Raw genomic sequence first — 27,144 nt, 5'->3', positions numbered from 1 at the left:
CACACATATCTTCAAAATTGAAGCTTCTCCAAACATTTTTCCTTACTATTTGTTATACTCTAATATTTTCATTATATTCCATTCTAGCTCATTTTTTTTTCTAATGCTGGTAATGACCTACAGTCAGGCCAGTACTCACAATTTGACAAAAAGCTCCAATTTAGCAAAGGCATGGTTACAAATATTGACTACTTTCACCATGGATACCAGATAAGCAGGATGTAAAAACTGTGGGAGCCCTTTCTGAGGTCACAGAGGTCCTAAACCTCTTTAAGAACAAACCTCTAGTAAAGAGTTGTTTTTAAAAAAATTTTGTTTTTTAAATAGTGGACTTAGATAAACCTAACTAAACACTTGTGAATAGATTTAAGGACCCCCAAAGGGTGCATAAGCCACATCATAGTCTATTCCTGGTGCCTAACACTGTGATGAAGCAAGACGGGAACTCAGTATCTTGCCCCAGGCCTTACTGCCTGTGTTTAGTGCTTTTTCCCTGAGCCACCCAGTCTTAGAGACTGATGCCACCACTTCATTGGCATGGAAGGAGAGTCACTGAAGCAATAAAACAGGAATTTCAGTTATTCTATTAACAAAAGTCAGATTTAAAAAAAAAAAGTTATTAGGAATCACATTGATATAGGTACTTCCATTGACCCAACCAGAGAACATGTTTCTCTCTGTTTTGAATTAGTGTTGAAGGAGACAATGGGGAAAGAAAAACAAAAACAAAAACGGAGCTAAGAAGGATGTGTATAAAAATCTGGAAAATTATACATAGTAAGTCCTTAGTTGGGATTTTTAAAAAAGTGTCTTCTGATTTGGGGGTAAAAATGAAAGTAAGAGCTCCATCACAGCTACTCAAATACAAGGCCCAATTCTTCTTTCCCTTTTAATTTTCAATTTCATTTAAGACCAATATGGTTTTAAATTACTCTCAGAATAGAGCCAGGCACATTTATTAAATTCCATTGGCAATTTGCTATTCTGTGTAACACACGATAAAATAATTGGGGCACCACATGGTGAGAAGAATATTCCTTGGAATAAATAACAATGTTCCATTTGATCATAGGCATCTCTTACCAAAAACTCTGGCTACAAATCCTAGTGGAAATTGAGAGGCAAACAATGTGAGGAACCAGGGGGCAGCATAAAGACTGGGGCTGATTTCATTTTCTTCAAGATGATTGTAGAGATCTCTGTGATAGTCATGAAGGAGCCTGGACAGCTGGTACATCTGAATCTAAAGTTAATTTGGAGAAGAAAAAGAAAATATTATGCATTTATCTGTGCATAAAATACACTAACTTTAATTTTATTACCCTAATATTTAATAACAAATTCATATATATTCAATACATGAAAGTAGTATTATTTTATTTTTATTATGTAAAAGTTGATATTAAAGTCCAAGTTTACTTAACTGAGGTCAGAAGGCAAGCCAACAAGAGTCCATCTAAGATGACTGAGCAAGTTTCTCTATCATTAGTGTGTTTTGGTATCACATATATACATGGAAATGGTCATCTTCCCTCATGTAGGAAGGCATTGCTTTTGGAATTTAATCAGAATTGTCCTGGCCTAGGACTCTCATGGAATGTCCATTATAATTTCAGACCAATTGCAGAAAAGCCTCCATTCAAAAGGATCTACCACATTTAGTTCATTTCGCTAATTTATTTTATTTTACTTTTTTACTTTTTTTTTACTTTTTTTTGTTGTTGTTATGTTAGTCACCATACATTACATCATTAGTTTTTGATGTAGTGTTCTTGATTCATTGTTTGTGTATAACACCCAGTACTCCATGCAATATGTGCCCCCAATAATAGCCATCGCCGGGTTAACCCATCCCCCCCCCCCCCTCCTAAAACCCTCGGTTTGTTTCTCAGAGTCCATAGTCTCTCATGGTTCGTCTCCTCCTCCAATTTGCCCTGCCTTCATTTTTCCACCAAAGTTTGTCTCTATTTGCTGGGCCCCGCATCTGATTTATGATGGCGCTCTGGGTTAGACCCCACCAGGCAACCAGGGCTGCTAGGACACTGCCTGGCTTAGAATGTTATGGAGCCAGATGCTTGAGATATGATTTCCAATATCCAAGGTATTCCAGCAGCATATTTTTTTATGCCAAAGGAGATTAAAGCAAAAATTACAGTCTGTCTCTAGTATTAAAAGAAGAAATTATTTCATGTGGCTACTGCTTGATTATTGGTATTTCAAAAAATAAACATTATTAAGACAGCATATGGCTGTGAATAATAAACAAATTTGTGAATTGTGCCTTATTTTAAATTTTTATCCACACAGTAACATACTGAGTAGTGGTTCCTTGGTCAGTTCTATCAGTTTGACATTTTGGTGTGAAATGTACACAATATTTTATTAAATCTAGCACAACTTCTTTCCCTAGAAGATATCATCAAAATATCACCCTTAAATAGTTAGCTTTACGAAATGCATGAAAATAACCAATTATATTGTGAATTCAACTGTTGTTTCCAGAGCACAAAACTAAAAATCAAAGTACTATGTATAAACACAGCAAATTATTTGTTTGATCTTTATCTGTAACACATATCTGTGGAAATTAAGTTCCACACACACTGTAAAAGGAAAGAAAGAGCCACCGGAAGCCATAGCTATAAAACAAGAAGCTTAGATTCCGTCAGACATAAAGGTTTAAAAGAATGTGATTATTATCTCAATCAGTCATGTTGGAAAAATCATGTATTTCCCTTAGGCCATTTACAATTTAGAAACTAGACATACTGGGCCCCATCAACAGAGGAATTAGCATTTTGGTAGCACAAAAATCAAAGAAGTCTAATAAGCAGAATAAAGAGAAACATACTGTCAAAAGCATTCTATTCTTGTTCAGTGAGGACTGTGACCCAGAAGGTATACTTTATTTTTTTAAAGAAGCTTTTCCTTTTTTTCCTTTTTTTACATTCTAAACTAGGGGTTTAGAACAGGACATTTAGAACATTTCTTCCATCAGGGTAGATTTACATTAAATCTCTTTTGAAAAAGGCAAATGAAAACACAATTCAGTCTTCCTTCAAAGGAAACTTTAATGATAAAATGCCATCTGCTAAGAATCAGTAATTCTCCAGTTCTACAGTAGACGCTTAACCATCTGAGCCACCCAGGCGCCCTGACTACAACATCTTAACAGTATTTCTTCAGTGCATGCTAAGAAAAGCAGACTGAAAAGTACCACTGACTTTGGATACCTTTTCCTCCAGAAGGTCCTATCTGACATTAAGATAAAGGAAGGGAGACATGGTAAGTTCAAGAAGAACCATGAAACAGCTACCTGCCACTGATGTATTCACAGTAAAAAACAAAACAAAACAAAACCACATTATATTTTTAGATTTAAAAAAAAAAAGATTTATGATTCTTTTCAATTGACAGGTTGAGGAAAAGTGAATTAAGAGGACTGGATTCTTTCTCCGTCCACTTGCAGACTTAGGGGAGAGAGACTTGAGTATCCACCCACTACCTTTCTAGAATTCCTTATTTATTCACTTAAGGAACTTCATGGAAGGGTTTGTCTGCATACACACTGTCGTACACTTACAGGTTTAGCCAAAGAGCAAATCCCACACTAAAACCATGAACTCAAAACACACCTGTACATTTATACGAATTCCAAGACAATGGGTCCAAACTTCGTTCAGTCTTACTGTGAGGGAGAAGAGGGCTACTGCCACGACTGCCCCTAACAGCTTCCTGTGTGCCTCACCTGCAGTGACATCATGTCAGGTCTGTACTGCTTGCGGAAGCCCTGGTCATACATGAGGAATTTCAGCATCTCAAAGGCTTGCTCTTCGCTCATGTGCAGAAGCAGGACTCCAGCCACAAAGCTGATCCCCTGACAGTAACCCACTTCTTTGTCCAGCAGTGAGTAGGCTTTCAAGAGGTTAAAGAGTGAGAGCTGCCCTGCCCCAAGCTGTGCTGAAAAATAAGGGTGAGTAGGAAATGTCCTTCCTGCAGAAGAAGAGAAAAGAAATATTGTTCAGATATCCTGATGCGTGGGAGACAAAAGTGAAATTGCAATGCAGTGATTTCCGGGAAGAAACAAACCTTCTTTTCTGAACCAATGAGAGTTGCTTGGAATACCCATCTAAGAGTCTCTCTCTCTCTAGCAAGCCCTCAATCCTACCTGCCTGACCACCTCCACCTCTACACATATGAAAGGGAAGCAAACATTTAATGCTAACAAGCACTTCTTTCTAGAAAATAACAACAACAAATTCACAAACAGATCAAAGATGTGTCCAGGTGAGATCCCATAAAAATAGAATATAAAATCTATTCTGGCTATAAATCAAGGCAAATTCTTTTTTTATTATTATTATGTTAATCACCATACATTACATCATTAGTTTTTGATGCAGTGTTCCATGATTCATTGTTTGTGTATAACACCCAGTGCTCCATGCAGAACGTGCCCTCCTTAACTTCACATAAAGACCACCCTCGGGGCGTCTGGGTGGCTCAGTTGGTTAAGCGTCCGGCTCTTGATTTCAGCTTGGGTCATGAACTCAGGGTTGTGAGATCAAGCCCTGCATCACGACGGGCTCTGCGCTGAGTGTGGCACCTGCTTAAGATTCTCTCTCTCCCTCTCCCTCTGCACCACACCCACCCCTGCCCCCACTTGCGCGCTCTCTCTCTCTCTAAAAGAGAAAAAGAAAGAAAGAAAGAAAAAAGACCACTCTCTGACTGAAATCAGAATCTTATAAAAGGTCTCACATTATTTAAAAGGAAATCCTAGCAGTCCATAAGCAGATTTAGTCCTGTTTTCCCTGTAATATGACACTGGAGGGACTTTTTGAAGTTGTTTCGTTTTATATTCAGTCTATCTTTCAGGAAATACTCCTTTTTTCAAATACCCTTTGTTCTCTTAAACCACCTCCATGAGCCATGTAGACCTCTTTTCTTTCTTCAATATATTGAAAAAGGACAAGCAAAGCAAGGGGTAAGCTGACTTCAAATGAATTCCCCTCTAAAATTCACCTCTGAGCATAAAATGACCATAGAAACAGCCTAGCAAGCAAACAAAATCAGTCCTGGATCACTGACAAGCTGGTACTAAATACTGAGACAAAGCCATCTTCATCACCAAAGCTGTGTACACACTGGCTCGGGGCTTTCCTTAGGCCACACAAACGAAGGGGCTATCAGCTTGCTTGCGAAATGACTGCTCATGTCAGTGAGAACTTGTAAGAATGCCAGATCTTTAAATGTTTTCCACCACATATGCTTAAAAGTGATCTTGGTTTGCTTTTATTTTTTTCCCCAGGAACTGATAAGATTAATTCTGCAGAGTAAGGGGAAGATAGGAGAAAATAAGAACACACTGAGGAGACACAGATGGCTACAAGAAGAGTTAAATCAACGATTTTTTAAATTATCATTTTACTTCATTAAAATTTTTGCTAAAGAAAACTACAAATGTACTCTCTCTCTAAGACATTAATTCTAGTTCCATTTTTTTTTTCCTGACCAGCCTTCCCTGATACCCTGATCTCCTCATTGCCTTCTCTTTATTAGGACATCTTGATTAGCCCTAAATGAACATTCCCAATTTCTAGTCTGGTCATCAACTTCTAGTCACAGAGACAGAGATCTACGGGCATCCAGAGGGACTGCCCATTTAAACAAGAGGATTGAGACTCAGAAGCAGAGTAATTTGCCTAAAACCACAGTTTAGTGGTAGAATCAGACAAGAACTGAAGTCTTTAGTTTCTCTGTAAAATTCCCCTTTTCAAAAAATATTGACTCAAAAAATATTAACTGAGTTGGGTCCTTTCCCAACAAAAGTTGTTTATCATCCAAAGGGAACAGAGATTCAAACTAGGTTTTGGCCAGTGATTTTTATATGCCCTAATAAAAGATGACCCCAAATATAAGGTAATCCCTTATTTTCCCAAATGGGCTCAAGTAACATATTTGGCCACTTTAAATACATCAACTTCTAGGGATACAGATGAAATAGTCAAATGCCAATGTACAATATTTAATCCAATCAATTAGGGGTTTTTAAATAATAAAATATATATTATAATATCCTAAGTTAGAGAAAAACTAGAGACAATGTAATTTTTAAAAGCACACCATTTTTACTTTCCATTAGTTACCTGAAATTTAGCATTTAAAAAGACAGCTTTATGATGCGGTCACTGGAAATTCTCCCCTAGTCACAAGTACCCATTCACATAATATTAGGACGGCTCATTTTTCTTTCATCCTATAGGGATGTATTCATGATTCCACAACATAACTACTTATTGTATTGCTTTTTAAAGTGATAGTCAAAGGCTTGTTTAAATTTTTTGGTGCCCCTCTTAACCTATTCTATTTTAAAACCAGTGTTCATTGAGAAGATAAATGTCTATCTCAAACAAAAGTCAGTTCTTCAAAATACAGAAACTGGGAGTATCTGATAATATGACCTTTACAATGATTTAAATATAACACCCTTTTGGTGGGGCAAGTTTGGGGATGAAAACTTCATTCTGTATTCAGGCACTTATGGTATCTTCAAACAGATATAAAGCCAACTTGTCCTCAAGAAAGGGCAAAGTCGGAAGCTCTGCATAATTCAACAGATCTTCTTTAGCAACACCAAAACAAAACAAAACAATACACAACCACAAAAAAACAAAAAACCTAAGCAACCCCCCCAAAAAAACTCAAAAAAAGGGACCTACTGTTTCCTTTTACAATAATCAATACAGCAAACATACCCAAATCCACAAGAATAGCATGCTGTTGAGCAGTGAGCTGCTTTAAAAGTTCTTTATAGGATATGTCAGGAGGTTGTTGTTTATTGGGCAACCTGTGCCTTAGACGATACTGTAAAGCTAGGAACTGCCAAATTTCTCCTCGTCGAGTTTTGGGAACACCTGCAAAGATAAAAAAAAAAGCAAGGTCTAGAACTCTGGAATGAAGTTGCTAAAACGCAGCTGAGGAACTTTGTAATGCTTGAAAACATTGTAATGTCCTGCATGCCACCCTCTGGTCACATAGTATGATGTACTGACAGAAGCATATTTTGACAAGTTTAATCCTGTAACTGCTGATGTCTTATGAAAGAAAACCCTCAAATAATAATAAAGGCAATGTTAACAACATCAGCCAACACTGATTGGGCACCTAATATAACCATTCACCGAGGGTGCCTTGCTACTCAGCATTGTACCCATGCTCAGAAAACCACCCAATGAGATAGGCAATTACTATTATCCCCACTTTCCAGATGGCCAAGCTGAGGCAGAAAGAAGCTAAGCAACTTGCCCAAGTTTGCACAGTTAGTAAATGGAAGTGTAGAATTAGAACTCCCCGAGTCTGGCTTCAGAGGCCAAATTCTGAAATCGAAATGTATCACTACCTATTCCCATCTTTCGTTTGGTTTGAAGCAAGTAACAAATGTCAGTACTTATAATTTCTAAATATTTGACATCAACAAGTAACTTTGTAAAAGAGAATTAAATAGCATTTTTATATGGTCATAAAAGAATGAAGTAATAAGAATGGTCAGTACAACATGAAGGCTTAACTGGAGTACTCCAAAACATCCTCTGACAAGACATCATCCAGCATATAGATAATGAAACATTAACTCCATTATGCTCGAGAACCAAAGGGTATCACAAGCATTTCAAAGTATACCAAAACTTTGTTTTGTTTTTCTTTTATTTGAGAGAGAGCGAGCACAGGGGCAGGAGGGGCAGAAGGAGAGGGAGAAAGAATCCCAAGCAGACTCCATGCTGAGCTGGGAGCAGACACGGGGCTTGATCTCATGATCCCGAGGTCATGGCCTGCGTTGAAACCAAGATTTGGACACTCAACCAACTGAGTCACCCAGGTGCCCTCCCCCCAAAACATCTTTGTTTTTTATGCACTGGGAGGGAGAGAATTCAATTCTGTATAGCTCAGATATCCTACCTCACAAAGTATTTTCAGTTCAGGTAAACTGGATGGGGAATAGATCTTTGAGCTCCCAGCTGATTAAGGAAGGTTTAATGACGCTGATCTTTTTGAACTTCAGTACAATGTTTGCATAAACCAAAAGTATTATTGTCCAAAAGGTATAACTCAGGCTCACTGACATGATTTATAAGGCCCTCCACAATATACCTCCAACCTACCTTCTTCAGTTCCATTGCCTCCCATTCTGCACCATACACTAAGTAAAAGAAGCATATGGTTATTTTCCCACCTCCAGTTTCTTGTTCCTACTGTTGCCTTATGGACTTCCAAGTTCCCCCACTTGATTGCACAGTGTTTTTCTATTCATCTTTTATGGCTGAGCCTGAATGCCATTCTTCTGCTGAAGCTCTTTCTCACATCTCTAGGAGTAATCACTTCCTTTTCACATACTATTTGACACATACTCTAACATCACCATGTTGGATTAGCTCTACACTGCATGTTTGCCTATTTTCCCCACTTTGCTGGTGAGCTCCTTGAGAATAGCGAGCAAATGTTCATCTCTGTCTGATGAAAACTAAAAATATACTTGGCTACCTAAACATGTGTTAATGAATGAATGATCACATGTAAAATGTCAATTTTTGGGTAACTTTCATTATTAGCCCATTAAGTGAATCTCTAATAACACAAGTGGGCTGTTTTATTATCCATCTAATAACAATTTTGCAAGAAGGCAATTCACTTCAGCTAAATAAGTATTTGTTGAACATCTAACAAAGTACAGGGAATGGTACTAAGGATACTTCATCCCCGGAAGATGAATAAATCCATTCTCAGGAATTAGTCTCATTCATTTATTCATCCATGTATTCATTCAGTAAATAATTCATGAAAGATGCTTTTTAGGTGCTAGGTATGCAGTGGTGGGGTAAGAAAAACATTAAACAAATATATACATAAACACAAAATTACAAATTATGATAAGCACAATTAAAGGGAAAGAATCATGAGAAAAAATAATAAAGTGAAACTAATTTGTTTTGGTGGAAGAGAAAAAAGGGCATACTATTTCTGAAGAAATGGTATTTGAACTGAGAACAAAAAGTAATAGAATTCTCCAGAGTGGGCAGCAATCCCTTTGGGAAGAGGAATGTTGGGGCGCGTGGGTGGCTCAGTCGGTTAGCGGTTAAGCATCTGCCTTCGGCCAAGTCATGATTCCAGGGTCCTGGGATCAAGTCCGAGGTGGGCTCCCTGCTCAGCGGGGAGCCTGCTTCTCCCTCTCCCTCTGCCCTTTTACCCCCTACTTGAGATTCTCTCTCTCCCTCTCCCTCTGCTGCTCCCCCTGCTTGTGCTCTCTCTCTCTGTCAAATAAATAAATAAAATCTTTTAAAAAAAGAAATTAGTTATTAAGAAAAAGGAAGAGGAATGTTTGAACACACTCAGATGGGCAAGGAATGGGGAGAGAAAGGAAGAGTGAGAAGGAGAAGGGATGGAAATAAAGGGATGATGGGAAATGGGGAGCAGGTAGAGATGTAAGGAAGAAGGAATGTAGGGAGAACTGGAGCATTCCATGCAAGAAACAGCCTGGGAGGTACACTGGGACCCAGAGTAGGTTCGGCCTCTCTGGAGCACCGGATACGAGTGTGGAGCCTGCCTGAGATCCTCTCCCTCTCCCTCTGTTCCTCCCACTGCTCATGCACGCACTCTCTCTCTCTCTAATAAATAAAATCTTAAAAAAAAAAGATTACTACGATGATCCACCTGAAACTAATGTAACATTGTGCATCAACTATACTCAAAAAAAAAAAAAAAAAGATCCAGAATACCTTCTTTAAGAGAAATATGAATATCTTCCATATCACATCTGATTTTAGCTCTGCAGTTCAACAACTTCTTATCCCAGGTTATTAAGACCTCCTTCTGACATACACCAACTTCTTCATAGTCCAGTTTAACTTTTCTGGACTGGAGTTCATCTCTGCTTGCTAAGAAAAACAAAACAATTTATGTAAAACCCATGTATTCTGAAAACACAGTATTTTTAACATTTTGTTGTATTTGTAAAATCATACCAAAAGACTTTTAGGAATCAACCGCTAACATCTGATCAAAAAGTAAACTTAAAAAAAAATGGAGGATACACGAACGGTTCCCAAATTTTGAGTCATTTCATGTAAAAAAGTTATCAGGAATAACTTCCTAAGGATGTTTCATTTCTGTATCTTACAGATGGGAACTCCGCTAAGCATAAAAAACAAACCATGTTTGCTAGGCTCTACATTGCAATTTTTTTTGACAAATGTGGTAGCCTCAGAAGTAACAACTTGCATAATGTTCAACACCATTAATATTTTATATATGACATATAGGAGAAAACAATGCCTCCTGCTAACCTTAATTAGAGAAATATTTGACCATGAAACCCAATAATTATAACTATTTCCAGAGTTACTAATACTGCCTTTAAAAACGCTAAGCCATGTGTCTCTGTGTTCATATTTAATAACCTTAGAGAGGAAACTTCATTTCACTGAAATTAACACTACTTCCATTTTTTAAAATAGCACAGAATTCTCTCTCATTTGATGGCCTAAAACATAAGCCCAGAGCTCATTTAAAAAAGGCCTTGCAGGGGCGCCTGGGTGGCTCAGTTGGTTAAGCGACTGCCTTCAGCTCAGGTAATGATCCTGGAGTCCCGGGATCGAGTCCCACATCGGGCTTCCTGCTCTGCGGGGAGTCTGCTTCTCCCTCTGACCCTCCCCTCTCTCATGCTCTCTCTCTCTCATTCTCTCTCTCTCTCTCTCTCTCTCAAATAAATAAAAATCTTTAAAAAAAAAAAAAAGTGCCTCAGAAAGCAACTACTATCTTGATGTGTTCTTTATCTTCAATAACTGATTCCAAAAGGGAAAATGAAGGAAAAACATTTAGTTATTTTTTCTTCTCTTTCCTTAGGATCTCACTGACCAAGAGTCTCTCAGATCAACGTGTGTTCATTCAAGCTCACAGTGCTCAACCCCTTACCTTCTGCAACACAAATCTTTGTCATGCATCCAAAGTCCTCGACAGCACAAAAACAATAGCAGAATGAGTATTTCCCTTTACTTAGTGTGTTTGAAACCATTTTGAAAGAACTTAAATATCTTATAATACTGCTATTCAAGTAAGGCTAAAAGTTTCTACTTAAAAATCCAGACATAATCAAAAGTAAATTTCATTACAAAATACTCCTCCTGGATACCACTAGATGGCTTTCTAGCAGAGTTTAGCTTTGCTTCTCATATTTGCTTTATATTTCTCTATGATAATCAAATAATTTTTTTTTCAAGAAGTGGGTTCATTAAAGCGAGTAATTAATATAACCCTATATGTAAGTTTACTAATGATTTTTTTTTTACAGTGGACAAAACACATTTCCTTTTTTCCCCCCTGCAACCTTCTCTAGATCATTATTCATTTAAAATAATAATCAAGACCTATGTGCCAGCTTCGGGCCCTGAGGATAAAATGCTGGGTAAGAGCAGTCAACATCTGTCCTCACCTGGTTAACTAGGCAAAAAAACAAAGAACCATCAATAAATGATTATCCACTGACTAGAATTTTAAACAGCTCAACTATTTTTTGTCTTTGTTACTTAAGAAATACAGAACTAATAAGGGTTTCTGATCATATCTGCTAAATGTCACCTCTTGTCTTATCCTGAATATGAATGCAATTCCTCTCAAACTCTATAAAAGCTCGAGTGGGCATACCATTTATCACATCAACCTTTTAAAAGCTTTATCAATAACAATTAATTGGGGTTTTAATTTTAAAGAAAAGAAGATTCATTTGCTACGGTTATTTAAAACCTCATATCCTTTCCATCCTGCCAAGAAAACAACCATAAAGAAAATACACTGTTGGCTTGCAAACTAAATATTGTTCAATTTAAAAACCAAACTGAATAATAAGTGTAGTAAGAGGAACCTTAAGACAGGTGATGAACACAGAAATGTGAATGCCTGTACTAAAAAAGCTTTTTGGAAGACAACAATAAAAGCAAGCCAGAGAAAAACCTAGATTGTACATTTTCCAATAATCTTGTAAGTCAAAGGGCACACTTAAGTTAAATCTTTCATTTTACAAATGTAAAAAACAGGGTCCTTTTAGGTTAAGTGAATTGCCAAATATAATAACATGCATATGTTTTTTGTTTGGGTACCGCCTGCACGTCTCCTTATGTGTACTTCAAACTGGGGTGAGCAACACTCTTTCAAAGTCTGGAGAACACATTCTAAAGCATTTGTTATTCATGCACTAAGCAGTAAAGCACCAGAAATGGCACAGTAGGTATTGTAAATTATCCAAATATAAAGATTTGAATGTGATTTGTTAAATAGAAAATGTATAAAGCCAACAACAAAAAATAGGAACTTTGACTTGATAACAGGTAATTAGATAGTTGAACTGGGTACAAAACAGAATTTATTTGAAATAGGCACATTTCTTCTATTATGAATACAATGATCCTGAAAGTTGAATCAATTTCAAAAAGAAGAGAATGTGTTTTTTCATGTTTAAGGGTTTTTCTCCTAAGTCATGCACAAGAATATTAAACTTTCAGTCATATCAAAGACACTGACTCCACATTATCTACATCCTCTGTTACCCAAATATACTCTAAAGGTGCCTGACATTTTATCTATTAAACAAAAATGTGAATATTTTAAGCTGAACATTCCCATGGCATAGCAACCTCACAAAAATAAAACTAAGCGGTTATAGCCAGTAAAATCCTAGTAAAAGTGTATTCACATTCTGAGAATGGGTGGGGGAGGCTGGGGGTGGTTTTAACCTAAACCCTTCTGTTATAGTATCATATCATTTAGCCCTGTTTGAATGGCTAACCTTCAAGTTTCTGGTTTTCTTTCTCCATTCGAAGCAACAAGATTTGTTGGTGTATGGCTTTTCTCCACAAACTCCTCAGTTCTTCTGACTTCCTTCTTTCTTCAGCCTTCTCTGAGTCATCTTTGCCAGACGTGAATATAATCAGCGGTTCCTCCTCCATGGTTGGAGCAAGAGGGGACAGTGGTAGCAGTTCGTTCCTGTCCAGTCCATCTGCAGAGAAGAAAACAGTGAGAGGCATTCCTGACCAGTAACCCAGACGACAGAAGCTTTGTCTAGAACTGGTGTTCTCTCATCCTATCTTCCACCTTTAAAGCTTTTCACAAAACCACTTTCCCAGTAACTGCATTTCTGGAACTAACGATTTAAGTAAATTCACTAGACTAAATTCCCCTGCCAGATTTCCCTCTCACAGTGAAATGAAAGCACATGCAATTTCGCCACTTCTTCTTTCTGCACAAAATGACCTATAAGATAGGTGCTCTAAAGCGAACTGGCATTCCCCAGAGCCCAACACTTCTGCAATTTATCTTTGTACATTCTCTGATTGTGCAAAGCAAAAAGATAACATGAGCAGGTAACAGCGATCTCTCCTAAACAGCGGCTGAGCAACACTGGGCAGGTCTTGGCTCGGTCCCTCGGCTCGCTCCTGCAACATTCTCTTACCCTATCCTGCAGCTCACTCTCTCCCTCTGTTCCAGGCCATCTTTTGCACTCCTGCCAATTATTTTCCTATTAACAAACGTGATTGTGTCTCTTAAAACATTTCAACGGTTGCTTGTATCCGAAAGCACAAACTCTAAATCACTGCAAATAGCATATAGACGGCTTCAGACTCTGGCCTCCTGGAACCCTTCCGGCCTCTGTTTCTATCTCCCATCCTCTGCTCCCATCATGCTGAATTTCTCACGATTCTCTGACCTGCAAAGTTCTCTCCAAAGACGTCAGAACTTTGATAGCCCCTCTTTCTGAAATATGCTTCTCCCAGCAATGAGTTTAAATATAACTTACATCCAACATCTCTGTGAAGCTTTCTCTGGCCACCCTAGGCAGAGTTAATTTTTTTCTCTAGGAATGTCAGTTGTTTTCTCATTTCTTTTTCTTTACTGACTGACTTCTGCCCTTACCCTTTTTATTTATTTCCTTAATAAATAATTTTTTAAAAATTTTACTCTATAGCTCCTTTTCTAGCTTCTTGAACTGAATACTTAGTATATTTGAGTTTTGTCTTTCCTGATTTTAGAAATGGCCTCTAAATATCACTCAATGTTGATGTGTAGGGCTCTGAACCTATTTTATTCCTTCTAGTTTCTAGTAGTTTTCAGTTGCCAAGCACATGAAATATTTTAGTTGTCTTCCACTTCTTGATTCCTTTTTTTTTTTTGCACTATAATCAGAGAATATAGTATGAATATTTATGACTGTTTTTACTAAATTGCCTTTGTAGCCAAGTACATAATTAATTTTTAGGAATGTTCCATGTGTGCTAAGAATGAATGAACTTACCCTACAGCAGGCAAGGCTCTGTATAAATATTAGATCAAGCTTGTTTAACTGTATTTCTCAAATATTATATATATTTACCTTCTCTGTATTTAATTTTCAGAGAGGAATATGTTAAAATCTCCCATGAGAGCTACTGATTCATTTCTCCCAAACGTTCTGTACAGTCCTATTTTCTAGCTTTCAATGCTGTGTAATTATGCATGTTCTCATCACTGTTGCATCTTTGTTTATTGTTATATTTACTTTGCCCTTTTGGATGTCTCTGCTTTAATTTCTAATAGGTCTAATATCTTTTGGTTGATATTTTCCTAGGGTATCTGTATCCATTTCTCTATCATTCAACATTTCTTTGGCACTTTGTTTTATATGTGACTCTTGTAAAAGCATGGGTTAAATTTTCTAATAATAAAAAGATCTATGCTTTTCTAGCACTACCATAGTGCTCAGTCTGGGAAACTTACTCATTCACTCATTCACTCAACAAGCATTTACTGAATGTCTAATATGTTCTAATGATAACTGAGAAGCTAACCACTGTATCAGATACAGAAACAAGTTATTTCTCTACTGTAATCACTTAAATCTCTTTGTACCCAAAGCACTGCATTCCATTCCCTAGTTTATGATACCGGGAAGGCGTAATTCTTTAGCGTGTACCACACAGACCCTGCTGCATCGCTGAGGGAGATTTGTTCATGGGAGAAGCAACCCTGAGAAAAATGCGCTGCCGCCAGGAGATTCGACGAGGGGTAACAGGGGTTCCTCCAGCGTTTAGGGATTCATTACTGCAAGTAGACGAGGTCCTTTTTCTCCCTTCTCCATCGCTGTGGAAAGCAAATAAATACGTAACTTGCAAGGAGAACCACAGAGATGGACTGCTCCACGACATGGTAGCACAAGCCATTCACAAGTTCTGCCATGGGCAAGCACAAGCCTCGGGCAACATGGCGCAATGCGTCACTAGGCACACCGGTCACCCAGGCCACCATATCCTAGGAAAAATGCAACCCAAGCCACAGCCCAGTCATGAGAAGCTCACCGGTTTCTACTCATTCCACAGAAGCCAACCATTTCAAGTCCTAACAGAAGTATGTATACAGAGGAGCAAAGATTGCTTAAGGAATTAACTCAGGCTTTGGTAAAAAAATTTAAAAGTGTATTCTAATCAATGTAAGTATTCCATAGAAGGCTCATAAAGAGCTTTCCTACACTCTTATAGAAAAGGCTGATAGAGACAGCTTCTCACTGCCTGTGGCTGTTAAGATCTGTCTACAAATTGTGAGCCACCAATATCTGGATCATGGCAGAAAGAAACCTGAATAAACTTGGAACAGTCAAGCTTGGGATTATTATTAGGTGATATATTAAGAAAAAACTGTCAATAAGATTGGCTACATTAAGATAAAAAATATGCAACATTTCTTTATAGCAGGACTTCACAGAGACTGTACTATGCTGGTGTGCATTATGACTCCCCAAGAGTGAAGTAATATATAGATACGCCCTCACTTATTTAAATCATTTGACCCCATAATCACTGTCTCCAATTTTGGGGGAGTTTGAGGGTGTGACATCTTTCTACATTAGTGCTTTATGAAACAAACATGTAGAAATGCTGATCTGCTCTAAAAATGTCATTTCCTAGGAAAGAACATTCTAAGTTATGCTAGGCCCATCTGCAATAAAAGGTCATTATGACTCAAAGTTACTTCTGAGACCAATTATGATAGCAGCTGGAACACCGTGTAGGAACTGTGACTGTTAGTGGTGGTAATATTGTTTCAAACCATCTGAGCTTTCCTGAGAAAACGATGAAGATAACAATATTTACAGGGGGTGATACCACCAAGTGAAGATACGGGACCTTTGATGGAGTCAAGAAGAGTCAGTACTTAAGTCGGAAAGGAAATGGAGCAAGAAAAGCCACCATCCTGCCTCAGTAATACTGAGGCCACCAACAATCAGGAGAGCAATTCAGCACCTGCCTGTCTTCGTTTTATTTATTTTTCGTACTCATGGACATCAGGTAATTCCTTTATCTCTAATCGTGATCTATCTGCCTAGAAATATTCCTTCTGGATTAGCTAAACTAAGGTTAAGTGAGAGACATACCTTTGAGCTGCTACACAGTTAGCAAGTGTCATGATATATTATACTTCAGAAAGCAGCTGATTCATATATCTGAACATAGTCAAACCCCCTTTGTTATGTATCCTAGATAAAATTTTAACCCCAGTATGTGTCCATGGTTCAAAACTCCCTGTAATACTGAATAAATACGTTCACCTTTACTTCCACTTTGGAAAGTATGAATTCAAGTATTTCCCTTTTGGGAACTGTGATTTAAATGTTCTGTAAATAACAATTATATTCTGATAAACACTCCTGACGTACTCTGTATCTTCATTTGGTAACACTATCTTACTGGCATTAGTTGCTAAACGTCCAGTATTCATGGATGTATTTCTAGCTCCTGGTACAGTAACTAGAAAATAATAGTAAGCACTTAACAAATATCCATTGCATAAATTAAAATTGTAAAACCAAATGAAACATTAACTCAGAGGTTTAAGTAAAATGGACAAAAAAAAAATCATATTGTCTAGGCTAACAGGTCAGGAATAAATAAAAGAATACCTTTTTAAAACCCTGTGTTGGTAGCATGACTTGTAAGTCTTTCTGGCAAAAAAGTTCTAACAGCTCTGCACTTTTGGGAAACAAAAGTGGATGGCACTGGTAGGTACTGACAATGACGACAGTGTTAGGAAACAACTGAAGGCATCTTTCTTCCAAGTAAGTGTTATTCCTGTCCTATGTAAGAGCATCTAAAAGCTAAATGAAAGACTTCTGTAAAAGTACCTATTTCAATATGCCTCATGGGATAAATGTTCAATTAATTCCTCTTGACTTTTTAGCAGCTCTACCAAACAAAACTAGAGTAAACTAAACCAAAGGATTCTGAAACTTTTATATTTTAATGCTGGAATTAAAACATCTTTTAAAAATCGCCTTCCAATTCACTGTTGATGACATATCGAATGTCTAGATAGTACTAAAAATAAAACTGAATTTCTATCAATTTCATTATTGTCTCTAAAATACGTGCTTTTCAGGGAATAGGTTAGAAAACAGGTCCAGGCGCCTGGGTGGCTCAGTTGGTTAAGCGACTGCCTTCGGCTCAGGTCATGATCCTGGAGTCCCGGGATCAAGTCCCACATCGGGCTCCCTGCTCGGCAGGGAGTCTGCTTCTCCCTCTGACCCTCCTCCCTCTCATGCTCTCTGTCTCTCATTCTCTCTGTCTCAAATAAATAAATAAAATCTTAAAAAAAAAAAAGAAAACAGGTCCATAAAGTACCCCTCATATTAGCCCGTTACAAATTTGAAAGTTTCATAACATCTAACATTTTATATCCTATGATCTAAATAAATCGCCAAATGACACATTTTCTTCCAGGTCCAGAATTTAATGGTCAGAACTTATAAGCCAAAAATGAGCAGTAAAAATATAAGATAATGATATATTGAAAAGAACTTCCATAACAGACCATTGACCCTTTATCTCGTACTAAAAAAGGGCATCCTGAAAAAGCAGGTGGGTGGCTGAGATAAGGCAAGAGCTGCCCTGTTTCACTTAATTAGAGAAACCATGTATCCAGAAGTCAGAGTCCAGATAAGGGTTTCAACAGTAGTGCATATATGCAGCTTACCAAAGCTTACCTTTTGATTTACATTTGCTCAGCAATCTGACTTTCCTAAGGTGGCAACTGCATTGTCGTACGCATTTTACAAGTATGAACTCATTTTATCCTCATAAAAACCTTATAGGGTAGGTGTTATTTCTGTTCTCATTTTTAGTGAGAAAACTGAGGTCTAAGTAACTTGCCCACAGTTCCACGGATAGTAACTGGAGCAGCCAGGATTCAAACCCAGGCAGTCCGAATTCAGACGCTTAGGCACTGCAGTTTATCACGCCAATGTAAATACTCTCTGTGTTAGTTCAGACAAAGCACTAACGGGCCATAAAACTAAAGCTGTCCGGACCCCAAGTATCCTGTGTGTTCTAGTAAAAAAAAAAAAAAATCAGTCTCTAACTAGCATTAAGTCTTTTGATCAGTATACCTTTTTCTATTTTTAAGGGAACAAAGTCATTTATTTCAGCAGAGAAATAACTTCAAAGTATTAGGTGTTCATTTATACAAGTGTCTCATTTCTTCTTTGCTTTTGAAATAACTCCATTCCAAAATGCAAATACTTTTTAAAATAATAGGATCAAATAAAAAACACATTAATATGGTGGACTATACATATATTAGTGTATTAATTATCTTTACATTTTTTAAATGATAAAACAAATTACAACCATTTCCTATTTTTTTCATATAGTCTTTTCCCTCCTGCTTTTGCATTTTGGAACATCAACATGCACATTATAAAACTGCTTCCCAAGAGACATATTCAGAAAAAGTATTTTGTGCCAGAATTACCTCTATTGAAAATTTATGACATTAAAAATGAATAACTAGGAAGGGAATACAATGTGGAGAATTCCCACATATTTTTTAGTGGTGTATTCTATATATACTTCCTATTACCAAGCACCAATTAATTAAGGACCACAATCCGAAAGGCACCAATGAGAGCTTTAGAAGGAGAGGAAACATCCCATCTTACATGTTATCACCCTGTAGGCTGGGAGGCATTTCCAAGTCCTTCTGGACACAGCATGAATTCAAAGCTATGGATATGATATGAACCCTCCCACAAAGCTTCAAGATAACTTTTTAATACCTCTTTGGCCAAGCAGTTAGACCCTTCACGACATCAACTATTAAATTAACATTATACTTCTATGTTAACACAGAATTTTTAACGCATACTTGTCTGCTTTAATAACAATTAATTCACCAGATATTCTATATTCTGTGAAATGAGGATATTTTAGTGACCACTCACAGGGACTCAACTTTAAGGCTGCAGTCATGTTTTATTCCCCCCCCCCCACATCCCCCCTCCCACCCCGGGCAATACAACCTTTTCACAAAAGTCCTGAGCCAGAACCAGTTTACGAAGGTGTTATTCTGCTGAGCAGCAAACTGCCCCCCATCCTCCAGCCCCCTAACCCTCATCGAAAACTACCAACATCAAGTCCAAAAAATGACTAATACTGATTTAAAGCTACATCTAAATCACAATGTTTTACAACTCAAGATGGAAACAAGACTTGATTAATGTGATAGCAACTATGTGACAGAAATCTAAAAAAGCATTCTCTTTGTAAATGCCTCAAGAAAGACTCATGGAACAACATAGTGATGAAACTTCACAGCTTTTCCCACAGGATCCATAGTATAGTTTAACTCCTAATCCCATCAGGTACATTAATAGTTATCTAAGTCCTGGCTTTCAACTGGGGGCAATCCTATCATTCTATGGAAAATCTTGACTAAATAAAATTGATATTGAACTAATCTAATGGAAAGCTATATGTAGCATCTGAGCTATGAATCACAGATAGATTAATCAGTGGAACAACGTGTAAAACAAACAAAAAGAATGAGGAAAACAGTTTTATTTCATAAACTCTACACTGAATGCAAATTTTTAAAAGATCAAGTTCTTTGCATTGGAATTTAAAGTATCTCTGGGTAGCAAGCTCATCTGCTTACTCACATCCCTAAAACCTGAAATTCAGAAAATAATATCAAGCAAGATATAAAACATCCCTGGGGCTCAATCTAACCATACGTAAAGTAAGGAAATTATAGGCCGAATGATTTCTAAGGTAATAAACTTAATTCCATACCTATAGTAGAACCTAGAAAGACACACAGTAAAACTAACATTTCCATTAGCTTTTAAAAGTAGATAAGAAATGGGCGCTGGGGTGGCTCAGTTGGTTGGGCGGCTGCCTTCGGCTCGGGTCATGATCCTGGAGTCCCTGGATCGAGTCCCGCATCGGGCTCCCTGCTCGGCAGGGAGTCTGCTTCTCCCTCTGCCCCTCCCCCCAACTCGTGTTTCTCTCTCTCTCAAATAAATAATAAAATCTTTTTTGGGGGGGGCGCCTGGGTGGCTCAGTTGGTTAAGCGACTGCCTTCAGCTCAGGTCATGATCCTGGAGTCCCGGGATCGAGTCCCGCATCGGGCTCCCTTCTCCCTCTGCCCTCTTCCCTCTTGTGCTCTCTGTCTCTCATTCTCTCTCTCTCAAATAAATAAATAAAATCTTTAAAAAAAAAAAGTAGATAAGAAGTATTATTTAAACGTCTTACACCCAACCATTAAAAAGTGACAGTTATAAATCTCAGTCTTATCAGTGTGGCCAAAATCATTTTCTTTTTTCTCCTTTCTCTCTTCTCCCTCTTTTTCATTCTAGTTCAGTCTTTAATATGTGTTTTCACTCCAACTGGAAAGAAATCTAAATGTTAGTGACTCCAAATAGGAAGACGGGCGTGTCTGTTTCAGTGGATTCCTGACATAAGCTAAGTATAGAAACTAGAACAAAGCAGAAACTAATCATTTTCCATTAAGTTGTTCAGCAATGATGTTGGATGTTTACCAAAAAACATGTGGGTCAAGAGGAAGAGATGTCATTACAGATGTGGTCAGACTTCCATATTAAGGAAGGAGGTGTTTTCCTTCGTCCAGACCAGTGGGAGGTCTGGCAGGCCTGAGCAGTATCTCAAAATAACCAATGTGTCAAGAATTAAGGTGAAAGGAAATAGATTAACAATCCTCTTTGGGTGAAAACCAGATTAAATTTCATGAGTATGTTTCTTTTGGGTTGCTCATTTCTGCATCTTTTCAGGATTTGAAATAAACTCCTTATATGTACATGTGTACCTCCAAATGAGCAAATTCATGTCTATTAATTCAGAATTTAAATTGGGCTTTGATTGAAGGCCACAGCACAGTACTAAGGAATTGTCAACATGGAATAGAGTAGAAACAGGATTTCCGTTTGCAATCAACATTTTAAATGATCGTTTGTGATCTTTGATTACACCAGGCATCACATTTTCCCTACTATATAACCATCATAGCACTGGAATGTTGGCATGCATTCACGAGACAGCCAAAACTGCGTTTTAAACTGAGAGTGATATTCAGTTGGAAGAATTTATGAATTTTTATAAGAACATATTTAGACCTCTAATCACCTTGATTCTGAAGCAGTATCCTGTCTAGTACAACAGGAAAAGAAGGAACGACATTAGCACACAGAGAGAGATATATGTCCAAAATCAGGATTTAGAATAAGAAGGCATTCCCATTAGTCATCAATAAGGCATAGATAAGGCAATAATGAACCATGAGTTATGATAATACTATTTTTATCAGTGAACACAAGAGAACTACATGAACCAAAACTGTACCACAAAGTACTTCATCAGCAAAAATCTTATTTTCTCACTGACAAGTCTTACAAGTGAATAGAAGTAATGATCATTTTACTTTTGACCAATGAACTTCAACATAAATGAAAAGGATATATTATATTTGATAAATGAATATTATATAAATATACTATATCATCACAATTATAGTTTAGTCACTAAACAATGAAATAACATTAAATTTTTAAAAATTAATTCAAAGGTAGAACAAAACATATGCTTATTCCTTTTCCTTAATCATTTCAATGCTGCACAGATAAACCTACTTATCAATAAACCATGATATTAAAAATATCTTGTCTCCTTTTTCTCAGCCTGCTTAAAAACAGTAACCTCACATGCTTTTAATAATTCAGAATAGAGGTCCTAGAGAAGGATGCTTAATCTGAGTTTCAAATTTCAAATTAATAGGCTTTTTAAAAAGTAGTATATGTTAGCCCATATGCTAACCTACTCTATACCTTATTTGACTATGCATAGAGATACAACTAATAAAATATGAGATACTCAAGTGAAAAGAAAATTATAATTTATAGTATTCTGAACTTCCTCCCCTTACCATTCTGAGTAGTTCCAGATATTATGCTAATTGTGTACACATAATGTTCTCTCTGAAAGCAGTGATGAGAAATGTAGATTCAGAAATCACTGGGTTAAAACCATGCTCTTGAATATCCTTATTCTTAGGAAATATACACTAAAGTATTCAGAGTAAAGGGACATGATATATGCAACCTATTCACAAATGGCTTAGAATAAAGATACATGTATGCATATATTTACATATATACATATGTATATACATATATTTACATATATATTGCATGTACATATATTTACATATATATCTTAACGGATAGAGGGAAAATAAAGAAAATGTGGCCATTTTTAAAGTCGATGAATCTAGATAAAAGGTTTGCAGGAGTTCTCCATAATCTTTTTCAAATTTTCTGAAATTATTTCAAATTTCTGAAATTATATCAAAGTACAAATTGAAAAAAACACCCTCTCCAAGACTGTAACTAGTAAATTTATGTCCAAGTGACTTACTAGATGAAATAAACCTATTAGAATTTTGTCCAACAATTTTACTACTATGGATGTAGTCCTCAATAATGCATAGATATGCACAACTAATAATATATAGGACTACTTTTTTTTTAAAGATTTTATTTTGTTAAGTAATCTCAACACCCAACATGGGTCTCAAACTTATAACCCGAAGATCAAGAATCAGACACTCTACTAACTGTGCCAGCCAGATGCCCCAGCAGTACTCTTTCAATAACCAAAAACTAGAGGCGCCTGGGTGTCTCAATCGGTTAAGTGTCCGACACTTGATTTCAGCTCAGGTCATGATCTCAGGATCGTGAGATCAAGCCCCATGTTGGGCTCCGTGGTAGGCATGGAGCCTGCTTTAGGATTCTCTCTGTCCCTCTCCCTCTGCCCCTCCCACTGCTCACACTCTCTCTCTAGATTAAAAAAAATTAAAAAATTAAAAAATAACCAAAAACTAGAAACAATCCACATGTCCACTAGCAAAAAATAAAATAAAATAAAATAAATTGTAACATATTAAATGGAATACTATACAGCAATAAAAAATTAATAAAGTGCACATAAAAATGGGAATGAATCTCACAAACTAAGGTGCAACAAAAGAAACCAGAATAAAAGAATATATGCTGTATCATTCCATTTATATAAAGTTCAAAACCAGGCAAATATGAACTATGGTATTAGTGGTCAGGAGGAGGGGAAGTAATTGGGTGGGAAAAGACGAGGAACTGTGGGAGTGCTGATAGCATTTCAGTTATTGACACGGGAGTATTCACTCTGTGATAATCCACTGAGCTGTATCCTCATGACTGGTGTACTTTTCTATGAAAATAAAAATTTTAAGTCTCTTTTTGGCCTACTGATTCTAGGCTTGTCAAATTACAAAAAAAATAAGTAAATAAAAAATGTACAGATGCCATAGAAAAATGTACAAAAATGTGCTCTCTGATTTTTAGATTTTCTCAGAGCCAAGAAAATACTACAAAGTACAGAAAACAGGATTACTTTTAATGATCCTACAAATTTAAAAGTTCCCCACATGTTTCAATATATCACTTCAAGTAAGATAGCTAAAAAAGTGGAAATTTTCAATGCAAAACTAATATATACTTGCCTCTGACTTCAATATCCTTCTATTAGAATGAGGTACAGAGGACTAAGAAGAGATAAACAAGAATAATGCATACACTTAAGCAAACCACAGAAGATGAATATGTAACGCCCTACACTATAAATAATCTAAACACTGCAAATAATCTAAGAAAAAGTCACCATTTTGGTATTCTATGTCCTGTTCACAGCTAACCTTTGATCTCAATGGCTTTTCCTAATTGTCACTTTCAGGCATGCTTCTGTTTCCAGAAGAAAACTGGGATTGTCCAGATGCTCACTTTAACTAACGGAACAATAAGAAACTGCCAACATGTTTCACTGGAAGTGTTGTATTCCTATTCATAGGTAGTACTATGGAGATAAGGCAAACTGATATTTTTATATATGTACATTCTTGGTTCTCTCAGATCACGGCATATTCCATACATATTATACTGTTTTTGTAGCTAATTTCTTTTAACTCTTCTCCCATAAGGTTGTCCTTGAAAAACCTCTTATTTATGTTTTTAATATTTATTTTTTTAAAGTAATCTCTACACCCAACGTGGGGTTCAAACTCATGACACCGAGATTTAAGAGTCGCATGCTCTACTGACTGAGCCAGCCAGGGTCCCCCCACGAAAAAAACCCTTAAAATCAGTTCGTCATTAACTTTCTTCACTAGAAACTCAATGTATGAACAGGACTTTGTACTAATTCAGAGGAAACTCAGATTCAAATTGTTTTTAATCCAATATTAACTATCTTTCTTGGAGCGAAAACAGTTGGCATACATAGACAAAGGACACTCAGTGATAATTCAAAAATTAGTCTAATGTAACCAGTTACTGAAGGTTACCCAGTTAAATGCTAACTTTTGGGATTCCTTAAGTCTGAAAGAAATGAGGCCAAAAGAATATCCAAGAAAATCTTAATGGCACACAGGCTGATTGATAACAGGTATCCCTCTTCTTGACTGCAAGAATTGCCAAATATCAAATGCCTAGAATCAACCCAAATGTCTATCAGCAAGTGAGCAGATAAACTGTGGTATATGAATTGGAACACTATACAGCAAAAAAAAAAAAAAAAAGAATGAGTCAAGCTACACATAAAAACCTGAATGAATATCACAAACTTCTAAGCCAGCAACAATCAATCCGTTTAAAAGAATTCCCAAGTTAATTCACCACTTTCCAGAGGCTGTCAATATCCCACTAATAATTTGGATAATCAGTAAGATTTCATAACTTTAAATTTTTAAAAAAGACAATTCCCCAAAAATCACTGTATCTAATTTCGTGTAGCTAAAAGCTCAAAGAAGAAGATTTAAAAGGCTATATATATTTTCAATATTGGGAACAAAACAAAATCAAATATCTATAAGATTCAGTAAATCCTTCATGCTCTCTGAAAGTTGACATCAACACGATAATATACTCATTATGTAATTACACTGAGTTTCAGAGAAGTAAGTCTATGTCATTGAAAACTCAAAAAATGCCTAGGAAATATTCTATATACTTAAAAATAAAAATATATCGTATCCATCACTTTAGTACACATGTTTAAATCAGTGGCTTTTGGATTCCATATCATATGTCCAGAGAGGCTAAGAAAAAAAAGCACGATTTGGGGGGAAGATTTGTTTAGTATGTGTTAGCACCCAGGCTTGTTGCAAACAATACAAAGCTTAGACTCTGGAGCATACAGCGAAGAATCACACAAATAGTACAAAAAGATATAACTCAAAAAGTAAGATAATCATGTTGTTAAAAGCTTTAAAACACTTGTTTTAAAAGTTTTCTTGATAAAATTCATTGGAATTGAAACTGACATATCAGAAATGGATTAGAACAAGCACAGCATACGGATGCATACAAGTCACTCCAAAATTCATCAGCCACTTTTTAGTAACATATAAGTATATCACTGCAGAAAACTTTGCTTTGCAAACAGAGGACACTGATCTCACCTGATTTCATTTTCATACTGTGGGGACAGTCTACCTGAATTCTGGTAAAAGCTTTTCAGGAAAGAGGGGGTAGTGAAGGAAGGGGCAGAGAAGGAAGTATGTAGACTTGGAAGGCTGGAGGAAGAGTTACTCTCCTTGTGCATGCGCCGCACTGATGGAAGAATGCTGTGTACAGAAAACACAGCAGATTTGTCTTAATTTAGATTTCGGCAAAAATCTTCATTCACTATGAAAAAGCATTATAAACAAGTTCTTGCTATTAATTTAACCTTTCCTTTTAAAGTTCAGGGCTGGATCTTCTATGGAAAGAGGGGAGCATACAGTCGTCTCTTTCAATGACCGTGACCTAGCTCACTCTTCACAAATTGAATTCCTCACCCCGCATGACCAACCAGACGTGTTTGTCTCTAAAAAATTCTTCACGATTTTAGGACAAACGGTGTTTGTTTTTACATGCAAAAGATACCTCAAGGGAAAAAAAAAAAAGTAGGAAAGCAGAAATAATTACAGGAAACACGTTCCTGTGACAGATTATCAGTAGTTCAAAGACTTAGCTATTTTAAACATATAAACCCTTCAAAAAATTTAGGAACAACATGTTTGCTTGTCGGAAGCCGTCATAATACCTCTGGCTTAACAAACATGAACGTCTCTGTTCTCCCTGCAGCCTGTGGGGCTGTGTGTCCACAGTTTGCTCTGAATCCTTGGACCTCCTCCACTGACTGCTCTTTTCAGAAGATTCTCTTCCTAGCAAGTTTTCACAATAGCACAAATAGCATCTTTTCATACTGACAAGAATTATTTGAGCATCTACATTATAAGATGTAAGGAGAAATAGAGAAATCATTTATAAGTCTAAAATAATGTTTTAAATTCTTGATAACTTTTCCTGCAAAAAACAGACTTATTGCTTTGTATAAATATAAATATAAATACATATATAAATATAAATATAAGTGAAGTGGTCATTAAAAATGATATACACATTCTTGATATACACATGAATACTTAATCTTTTTTTAGAAAAGCAAATCTGAGAAAAATTAATTCTGTTAATCACCTTTATTTTCATATGTCCAAAATATCTATCTTATTTCTAAGTATTGAATCAGTCAAAAAACAATACTGACAATAAAATAGTATCCTTAAAAGAAATGCGGGTTAATTTGATAACAACTAATGAGTTCTGGGTTTTCCTCCAACTAGGATCACTATCAGATTCTGTTTCCTGGCTCAAACTCACAGGCAAAGAAGAGAAACAAAATTAATTCTAGGATATAAATTCTAATATGA

At 36.6% G+C, this 27,144-nt stretch overlaps 1 protein-coding gene across 3 annotated transcripts in view; it reads right to left on the bottom strand.

Moving 5' to 3' along the window:
* Nucleotides 1-27,144, bottom strand: part of TBC1D4 (TBC1 domain family member 4) — a 178,139-nt gene that overhangs the window by 10,860 nt on the left and 140,135 nt on the right. The window contains exons 11-17 of one of the 3 annotated variants that reach the window (XM_035003233.1): nt 25,852-26,016; nt 15,002-15,159; nt 12,833-13,042; nt 9,771-9,929; nt 6,756-6,914; nt 3,749-3,993; nt 1,084-1,243 (exon numbers count right to left, since the gene is read on the bottom strand). In XM_035003233.1, coding sequence (XP_034859124.1) covers nt 1,084-1,243; nt 3,749-3,993; nt 6,756-6,914; nt 9,771-9,929; nt 12,833-13,042; nt 15,002-15,159; nt 25,852-26,016 — 1,256 coding nt within the window. The remainder of the gene's footprint in view (nt 1-1,083; nt 1,244-3,748; nt 3,994-6,755; nt 6,915-9,770; nt 9,930-12,832; nt 13,043-15,001; nt 15,160-25,851; nt 26,017-27,144) is intronic. The other 2 variants (XM_035003234.1, XM_035003235.1) reach the window with 2 other exon arrangements.

Source organism: Mirounga leonina, unplaced genomic scaffold (genome assembly GCF_011800145.1).
Source record: "Mirounga leonina isolate KUSES-001 unplaced genomic scaffold, KU_Mleo_1.0 Mir_127, whole genome shotgun sequence".
In the NCBI taxonomy this organism is placed as follows: domain Eukaryota; kingdom Metazoa; phylum Chordata; class Mammalia; order Carnivora; family Phocidae; genus Mirounga; species Mirounga leonina.
This window is presented reverse-complemented; position numbering and strand designations above follow the sequence as displayed.